The sequence below is a fragment of the Alosa pseudoharengus genome, unplaced genomic scaffold (genome assembly GCF_046254945.1).
Source record: "Alosa pseudoharengus isolate Yale_2024_CS ecotype anadromous, Long Island Sound unplaced genomic scaffold, YU_APseudo_1.1 YU_APseudo_1.1_scf_7, whole genome shotgun sequence".
NCBI lineage: Eukaryota > Metazoa > Chordata > Actinopteri > Clupeiformes > Clupeidae > Alosa > Alosa pseudoharengus.
Window position 1 is genome coordinate 28,603,934 of NW_027468859.1, and position 10,088 is coordinate 28,614,021.

General features: G+C 40.1%; 1 protein-coding gene across 2 annotated transcripts; it reads right to left on the bottom strand.

The window, feature by feature from the left end:
- Window positions 1-5,579: 5,579 nt before the first annotated feature.
- Window positions 5,580-8,401, bottom strand: hlx1 (H2.0-like homeo box 1 (Drosophila)). 2 transcript variants are annotated; one of them, XM_076272815.1, is made up of 4 exons: window positions 7,843-8,401; window positions 7,347-7,526; window positions 6,967-7,151; window positions 5,580-6,311 (listed from the first exon to the last, which is right to left on the bottom strand). In XM_076272815.1, exons 1-4 carry the CDS (start codon window positions 8,276-8,278, stop codon window positions 5,994-5,996), a joined length of 1,119 nt encoding a protein of 372 aa, XP_076128930.1. In that variant the 5' UTR covers window positions 8,279-8,401; the 3' UTR covers window positions 5,580-5,993. The 2 variants fall into 2 exon arrangements, with proteins under 2 accessions (XP_076128930.1, XP_076128931.1); XM_076272816.1 differs by lacking the exon at window positions 7,347-7,526.
- Between the last annotated feature and the right edge of the window lie 1,687 nt (window positions 8,402-10,088).

Sequence of the window (10,088 nt, forward strand, 5' to 3'; positions counted from 1 at the left end):
AATGGTAATTAAAGTTGAGTGCACAGACTAAAAATACATGAATCATCTTTCATACACGTTATGAATGAAACCAAGGCTATGACTGGTGCACTGACTGTTAAGGTCATTCTGAGTGAGTCTTTCACAAGTCACCCATGTGTTTATTTGGTATTCACGGGCACACCATTTGTGGCTGGCAGTCAGGGGCCACAAATGGAGACAGGCCATAAATTCAAAAGCCCAACTAACCTCAATTATAGAAACAGACATGAATGTCATCTTTGTTCTCCTTCTGATGACAGGAATTTCATCTGTCCGTGTTCTAGTGCTGCGGCGAATCTGCACACAATCCCAATCACCACCATGTAATCCGGCAAATGCAGTCTCCGTGGAAACAGATGGGATCCTCTGATACCACAACTTTAAAGGAACACGGAGAACTAATTAATTACAAAACTGCGAATCTGCGAGTCTTGCAGTTGATGTTCCACAGAGCTGGAAGAGGCTGTCCCGGTTTTCACTGCTCATGCCTCGGTTGGTGAAATGACTTTTAAACAGTCTGTTTATTGCCACATTAAAAGGGGAGAGAAAGCGCTGTTGGAAGCCAGGGAAAGGTTATAGCTAATTACAGCTAGCGGCCCTGGGCTAATGTATGCACACACGGTACTACTTTAAGAGGAAGAGGTGATGAAAGGAGACCTAAGTAGTCCCATCCAGGTGGCATCCACTCTGAGGGCCTGAGCCGTCCAAACACAACCGGGCGAGGGTCCGTGGGGGGAGCTTCTGTTCAGCGCCTGGGAGGGAGAGGGGGCGGTATAGGGGTGGAGGGCGGAGGGGTGGGGTGTCTCACAACAGGGTTTTCAGCAGGAGTTGATGCCCCGACGGCTGTGGTCTGCCTGGACAGTACAGCAGTAGGTAACGCTGGAGCCAAGGTGGAGAGCAGAGGAAGGGAGGGAACTCCGAAAGAAACCATGAAAAATGTCGAGTATGAAAATGTCTCCCTTGGTTTATGGCAGCGCCGATATGCGTCCAAAAGAAACACATCTTTAAATTTAACTTTAGATGCCTCTTGGTTTTTTTTCTCTCCCTTTTTTTCTTCTTTCTCCTCACCCTCTCCCAACTGTTGGCAGGGCCTCGGGTTTTGAAAAGCAAGGCCAAGTTGCTTGGAAACAGCGACCATGTTAGAGAGGCACTCAATAATGTGGCGACAGCCTCTGCAGAAAGAGCTTATTTTTCAGCTTGGGTGAACATGTGTGGCTCGAGCTCGAGTCCAGGTCATTCATGAAAACTTGATATTTCAAAAACATTAAGGACTACGAATATTAAAGGATACCAGTATATGAAGAAAATCTATCTACAGCATGGTAAATTGACTGGGAAATCAGGAAAGCAGAGGAAAAAGCAAAAGTTGTGCTTTTCAATGCAATGAAGAGAAAATCTGGCAGAGAAAAAAGCAAGCTCTCCTCTTATTTGTATAATAATGAAATTGCTGTTTATTACTGAATCAGGCTTACTTTGTTATTTACAACTAATAGTTTGCACAGAAAAAACATTAGCTTGCTTGTGTGTGAGTGAACACAAGATTTATGCAGACCAGTTAGTAGAAATACTTTTGATATTATTCCTTAAAATTGGATTAAAATAGAGTCAGAGGCTGTTTTTGGCTGCGGGTCAAATTAAAGGTAGAGCATAATAATATTTGTGCAGTATGCTGAAGTCATTGAGGTGGACGCCGTTTGAGAGTGAGCACCTCACCTTATCTCGTAAATCAGTCTCTGATTGAACAAACACACAGCTGAGGTGGAAACAGCGTGTCTTCAGTTTTGTGTAACTAAATAAAACGCACCATTTAGACGAACAGATTTACAGCCATTTTGGTGAAACTTTCCCAAGATAAAGTTGGAGGGAGGAAGGGAGGGGGTGGGGTAGGGACAGTGCAATGGAATTATTCACACATGCAAATCAAGACACATAAACATATAAAAAAAACATACCAACCAAAACCACCAATTGTTGCAGCCCTGAAAGCATCTCCAATTACAGGTCATGCTTCATCTTCAAAAAAAAAAAAAAAAATAGGCAATATCTTTTTTCAATATTCAATAATACATGCAAACTTGCTGTCAACAAAAAAACATGCTGTCTGAAAAAAATGCTTTAAGTTGCACATGAAATTATTATAACAAAGATATAACAGTGCTTATAACAGTGTTTTGCTTTGTTCTTCTGCCCTTATTTCTCTCTGTTCTGGCACAGGTGGAAGTCGTCATATAAACCATTCATTCAGGAGTTGGTGCTTAGCTCCACTAACAATGTGAGAAAGCCAGTAGGCTATCACTGACTCCTAGTTCCTGGCTCCGGCAGAGTAGCCAAGCCAGAAACAGAGCTCATTCCAAGAGTGCTCACTATCAGAGCAACACAATGAGGTGCAGGGAACTCTGCTACTGACGCTTCATTTTTGTTGCTATTTTCTAATTTTTCTAATTACCTATTTGATAATTTTTCTATTTTCTATTTCTTCTTTGTTTTTGTTTTTACTCATATATTTAAAAAAGAAAGGATTAAAGAGAAATATTTTAAAATTCTATATTTAACATTTGAAACATTTATTTCCATTGATCTCTATTCAGTAGAGAATGAGATGTATTTGAGACAAGATTTTTTCTTTTCTTTAACTTTTGCTTTAACTTTTCTTCCCAATTCTCCAATGCAGACAGACCATCTTCAACAACACATCAAGCATTGTCACAGGTAATGCCTCAAAGTAGCAGGTCATTTACAGCTTTCAAGGCACCATAATCCACGATCTTAAATGTTTTTAGGCAAAATACACTGACCCAGTAATTCATTCTGAACACCCACTTTCTCAAAATGTTTTGGTTGGGGTAGCCCTTGAAGGCAGACCTTTCCCTTCATTGTACTCAGTGACCAAGGGCCTGCATATATGGGGCTTCTCAAATGGTGGTGAATAGCTGACATTAAATATGGGCCAGATGGACTTTCTCCTAGGCCAGTCATAAAAGCCTATAAGACAGTTCACAAATCAAGACCTGCAGTATTATTTTAAGCATTTAGACTGTTATTGTTAGTTTATGTTTGCACATACAAATGAGATTTATAACTTTGTGAGAATAACTTGAGATTCACACTAAGAGTCCAGACACTAAATGTTTTATATGTTTGTGCTCAACCATTCATAATCAACTGATAAAAATGGCCTGATGCAGGAACTCCATGGCAACCAGACAACACTTGTACTCGTTTCTGTGTTTCTGTTTTCTTCAACTGTCCGACTTAAGGACCTGAGCTGATCTCAGCACCAGTTTATAAGCATTAGGCTCTGAGCCAAACACTGAAGGTGAGAGAAAAGTCTGACGTTTCGGTGTCAAAACTTCCTCTGCATGGAAAAAAAAGCAGGTAAGGGACTGGGGGGTGGGAGGTGTGTGTGTGTGTGTGTGTGTGGGGGGGGGGGGGGGGGGGGGGTTGTAAAAAAGGTAAAGTGGATTTCAAGATGCGACCTTAAACGGAAAAACGGTAGATCTCAAGAGGTCTTCCCTCTTTCCGGAGGAGAAGAAAGAGGACCCCATGCATGGTAGAGAAGACTTCTGGTGGTCCTTGGTGAAGTTAGACTCAAACAAAATGCTTCTCTATGAATGTTCAGACTAATTAGCTATATTAAACACAAGGCTGTACTTCTTGGATTATAGAAAGAAAAAAGGAAAGACTTGTGCCAAAATCATGGGCCAAATAGCTTTTCAAAAGACATTTGTCTTTAGTGCAATGTATGTATAGTTCTCCAACAAACGAGTAATATGAGAAACACTATTTCACATACCCTGACCGAGACGTAGCGGGCACAAGGGTTCCAAAGTGAAACAAGAGGAAGCAAAAAAGGTTACTAAGGTTTACTGAAGGTGATTATATTGAAAAAAAGCCAAACACTCTACAATGGACTGTATTACTGCCAATCATCCATTCATTTTGAAATACATGGAGAATAGACATTTCAGGGCATACTGATGTGATATGCTTCAGTCCACACTCCATTCACTTGAAAACAGTTAGTGATTATCTCACAGTGTGCATCATGGAGGGAACATTATGAGAGGCTGTCATTGGTGTATATAAGGTGTGTGTGTGTGTGTGTGTGTGTGTGTGTGTGTGTGTGTGTGTGTGTGTGTGTGTGTGTGTGTGTGTGTGTGTGTGTGTGTGTGTGTGTGCCTGCGTGTGCATGTGTGTATGTGTATGCAAGTGTCTATGTATTCAATGTGCATGTGCATGTGTGTGTTAATGTACATGTTCACTTATAACATGAATGGATTTGATTGCTACAATGAAGCTTGGTTCAAGTTTGATTAGATTCAAATGCAACTTTAAATTATTTTATTTATCTTTATTATCACTATCATTATAATAATAATAATAATAATAATAATAATAATAATAATAATAATAATAATTATTATTATTATTATATTATTTGTAAAAAATATATAGCCTATAAGCCTATATATACCCTATAACACGTCATTATGAAAATAACCAAAAAGAAGAACTGATCTTTGTTATATTTTTGTCAACCAAAGTACATCTGTTTTATGGTTGTTTATATTTCTCCATAGTTTATTATATAACACATTTTATCAATAAACTGTTTTTATCACAACAGGACATTTAGCAACCAACTTTATTGCCTTTACTCCGGATTGAGAGACGGTGGAGGTCCATAAATGGGTTGCGCTCTGATACTTAGATCTAAGGCTGGATTCAAGAAATATACTCATCCGTTTCTTTGCTGATATCTGCAGCCACGCAAATGTATACAAACCCGCCCTCTGCTCATTGTAAGCCGCCAGATTTCTCCTGACTAACATTCTTTTGAGGGTGAAAAGGATCAACGGCATTACATTAAAGTGCTTAAAAGAGAGTTTAGAAGCCAAACGATGTCAGAATTGTCGTTAATCAAGAACTTATGATTCAGAGAGGCAACAAAAGACCTCTGTGAAGAACCACCGACTGAAGATGTGTTGCATCACTTTCTAGTTCGAGTGGAATATTCTGGTACATCCAGGCCAGCTTTTAATTCTAGTCAGAAAATTCAGCCTTTGACTTTTCCCTTATAGTCCAAGGAAAGTACGTTTAAAAAAAATTAAAACAGTTAATATAAAGTTCAGTATGCATGCGTGTGTACCTACATTTAAACATAGCATATAGTAGGCTAATCTGAATAAAATGAAAAGACCAGAAGCATATTAACCAATGGGTTTGTGAAAGCGCAAGAGAATTTTACTAATTTTACTAGCCTAATCGATTAATTTACAAACCTGATGTAGAGAACCACAATTGGGCTACATTTTGCCAACCAAATGTGTTGGTTCGTCAGATAAGTTCTAAAAATAACCTGAATAAGTAGCTATTTCTTTTTAGTTAAAGGCCTGAAGCCTAGCCTATATGAAACAGCTTTGAACAATTAAATATGATAAGGTGTTGATATGGTCGTCACCATTCAATACAAAAGCTAATTTCCTAAAAGCTATTGAATCAACATCATGTCAAACAATGAAACAAATAGACTATGAGGCAAAGGCCGGATATTTGCATTGAAATATTTAATGACTTCGATTTTAACAATTACATTTAAGAAACATTTAATTTACATTATTTTCAGTGCAAATTATAGGCAAAATATCATACAAATCAAATTACCAAATAGTATAAGACAATACATTTACATTGTGTAAATAGACTATTTTCAAAGTTCAGTAAGTGGTTCAGAGGATAATTCACAAGAGCAATATCTTTTTCCTTTTAAAGGAAAAAAAGTCAAAGACATCGTACTTCATAGTCCTACTTGTGGGGTTGAAGGAGGGACAATTGGACATTTCTTATTATTTAACACAGTGGAGGCGCTACTGTAAGCCACATTTCACTTGTAATCTCGACTTTGAGACTACAGCATTTATGTTAAATTAGCAGTCTTGTTCTTGTGCTCTTGTATTAAAAGAGCGTGGTGTTCATAGTAAGATTTGCGCCGACCCCGGTGTTTCTGTGAGCGCATTGCTTGGTGTCGCGTCTTCACTCATCCCGGACGGAGGCCCGCTGATGATCACACTGGTCTTGTTGTGTTCTGGGATGTCGACGTCACTTTTGTCCTCGGGTCCTTCCTCAAAGTCGGACTCGCTGTGTTCGCTTTCGCAGTCGGATTCCTCGTGCTCCTTCTGATCGCTCTCTGTCTGCGCCTTGTCTGGCTGTTCTTTCTCTTTGTCCTTCTGTGCCTGTGCCTCTTTTGAGTGTCTCCATTTCATTCTTCTGTTCTGAAACCAAACTTTGACCTGAGGAGACATAGCAGTGGGTTGAACCGTCTGTCTGGCTCTGCGCATGCAGAACAATACAGTTAGATAGGCTGTTGTGGCTACGAGTGTCATCTCTCTCTCTCTCTCTCTCTCTCTCTCTCTCTCTCTCTCTCTCTCTCTCTCGCTCTCTCTCTCTTCCTCTCTCTGTCAGTGTCTGTGTTGTGAGTGTGTGCACGCGTGTCATTGTGAGTGTGTGCACGCGTCATTGTGTAGGCCCCAAACTCACAAATGCAGCGCTTTAATGTTTTAATGGTTAATGGCGTATCTGACATTATATCTGAATTAATTTGAATTGGCCTATATTTTCCCCAGTTTTTTTAAAAGGCCGTTTGCTTCTCGAGTAGGCTGACGGGCAACCTTATGAAATAGGATTTCCCTATATGACCCCTATTCCGTTTGCTATAATTTAGTATAATCGACTTTCATTTCCCCAGATCTCATCATTTCGCAACTTTTTTGTAATGTTGGCCGACATACTGACATTGCTGGGTGTGTGCCGCCACTTCCCCTATCGATAGCCCAGTTACATTTTTATCTCAGCTCGAAGAAGGTTTTTCAAACATTAAAATACAAGCCATGGTAAAATGAAAGTATCAGTGATATGTGCTTGTCTGTTCTCAATATGATGACATACCTGAGCGTCGGTGAGGCCTAGCATCGCAGCAAGCTGTTTTCGGTCGGGTTTGGTGACATACTTCTGTATTTCAAAACGTTTTTCAAGACCTTTTCGTTGAAGGTTGGAAAACACAGCTCTGGACCAAGATCTTTTTCTCTTGTACGTCTGTGGCATGGTGTCTTTCGTAAGAACAGCATATGGCCCTGTGTGGGTAAGGAAAAATGCATGGTAAAGAACAGGAGTCATACCCTTTGAAATGTCTAGGCCCATGTTCATTTGTTCAATGCGCACAAATATGCCTACTTTAATGAAATATAAATACGTGATAGGACGCAAATCTAAGCTAGGTGTCTATTTGGCCTTGATGATAATCGAGTGTGTGTAGTAGGCTACACTACCTGGAAAGGAGTCCTGAAACTGATGTTGCCCTGAATGCCTCGCTGCGTTGCCTAAAGAACTCATCCTGGACGACGCGTCGTTCATCACCGGATCTAGGGATGCGAAGTACTGGCTCGCCGGAGGTTGCACGGAGACATGGACTGCTGACTGTCGGTTAGAGCTAACAATAGACGTGAGATCTGGTATAAAACGAGAGAAAGGTCAAATGAATTTCGTGTGTGGGTCAACCAGCCCTGACATTCTCATAAAACCACACAGGACTGCAAGCCAATTATGAGGGTGAAAGTTGTGTCTAGCCTGACCTTATGTTTTGCCAACTCTGACACTCTGCATATCAATATTACAATTTTAATTAAATGAAATATTTCAGAATGTAAATCTATAACTTTTGATGCAAGACAGAACTTCCATTTCAAATGCAAGAAAACAAATGTCATGGAAGGCATGTCACAGCCAAATGAATTCACAGATAAAGTTAAACGAATACTGCCTTACCTCGTAATGACGACATTTCTTTTACTTTTGGATCAAAGTCTGTGGACAAAATTCGATCAATTCCGAACTTGAGATCCTTGCTTGATGGTGGCGGTGCTTGCTGGGAGTTGAGCGTCGTTCTGGAGACCGCGGTTAAGTGTATTCCATGCCTGTGATAAGGGGATGCAGGACTGCCTCTTGCACCGAAGACAGTAGCCTCCGGCGCCACCGGAGAAGGACGCAAAGGGGATCCAGAGGAGTGGATCTGAGTACGGGGTCCTACATGAGCCATCAGTGCTGATGATCCGGGAAGACTGTCCGTATCGCCGACATGTAAAATATCTGCTATACAAAATGACGGTTTTTTCATGGTATCCATTGCGAAACCACCGGAGCAGTATGCTGACCAAAGGCTGAAATTGGACGCATAAAACGGATTTAGTCCGGCGGTGTACATCCTGACCACTTAACACTCGTTTGTTTGTCTGGAACAGTGATATTAGAAAGCGTCCGCATGTAATGGCAAATAGAGTAACCGCAGTCCTACATATGTTGGAGATTTCTCAAACTAGTATGAAACTTTACTCCGATCCAAGTAGTTCTACAAGAAAGTTTGTACATGTGCACTGATTGGCTGCGCAATGGGCCAATGAGAGCAGCGCGCAAGGATGCGCATGCATGTATTCCATGCTTCTCCATAAAAACAAATTAACTGGTGCTCTGTTGTGTTCTACTGTAAGTATGTGACAGAGAGGTATGTTTTTGTTTACCATCAACTTTAAGATCAACTTTAAGATACTGATTAACATACTAAGGTATGTTCTATAGCCTAGGTTCTCTGTGTTTAGCATCACTCTCTCTCTCTGTCTCTCGCTCGCTCTCTCTCACACACACTCTTTCGCTGTGTGTGTGTTTGTGTGTGCCTGTGTGTGTGTGTGTGTGTGTGCTTGTCTGTGTGTGTCTGTGTGTATTCATGTATATTTCTATTTTTTATGTCTATGTGTGTTTCGAACAGAGAGGATATGCTCACGTGGCAAATATGTGTAAGTCTATTCGAACGCATCAGTGATTTTCATCTTCACATCATGAACACGCATTGAAATAACAACAGTAGCCTATGGGTTTAATGTGACATAGGATATCTTCGAGCAAAGCTTCGATTTGTACAACAGTCTGGATATCATTAGCCATATGCAATTACTGTCAGTGTCAAGTGGTTTCAACTCCTTTCGGGAGCACCGCTTGCATTGCTCATTCAATGCTATACGGTCATTCATATTGAACCTAACGTCATCATAATTGAATGCAACGTTGCCTAAGAAGAATAGCCTACCTAAGAATTGTGATAGGTTCCTCACAACAGGGGCCTCTGAGTGCAGGAAACTCGGGTTTATTAGATGCAGGTCATCCTGTTTTTGATGGGCCCTGATTTGCGCTAAATGAGCGGATACGCCTGCTAGATCTGTCCAAAAATAGCACTTGTTTTAGTATTTTAGGATACAGCAGAAATCCTTATTTCTTCCGGTCAAGGGGGGGAATTTTTATAATGACTGTTAGAACTTCCTTTTTTCAATATTTGTGCAACTTTATCTCGACCTGCAAGTTGTACAGTGACGCAAATCCGCCCCCTCGCTCATAATAAACAGAGGAAATCTATTCCCTTCTACAACGAAAACACAATTAACTTCAGAGGCGATACTTCTTCCATTTGGAGACGTTGCACTTGCACAAGACAACGGTCGTAGAGAAGCTGATTATGGATATGATACTGTTATGGTTATTATTGATGATTGATCATAATTTTGACGAGAGCGTCTTTTATGCTTTAGTGTAATAGTATTCTCGCACCATCAATAACATAAACAATAATAATGATGATGACAACAACAACAATAACGATAATAATAATAATAATAATAATAACAATAATAATAATAATAATAATACAAATCCATGACCATGACATCCATACTACATTAATTTGTGGTTATTGTTTTATTTATGTTTCATTTTGGAAAATAAAAATATTGGTGTTCAGACAAAGATAATACACCGGTATTTTGGGGGCGTAAAATGAATCATTATAAGCACCTTTACAACGGCAGCTATTGTTCCATTGGGACTATTAGTTGACCCGCAAATAATTCTAAAGACGCTATAAATATCAATAGGTTGGTTCTCTCCCACTGCTGCTTTGACCGGCTGATTCATAGCCGGATGAGTCTATGACCCTGGCTGCCTCCTATCACGGTGTTTTCGAGTGACAC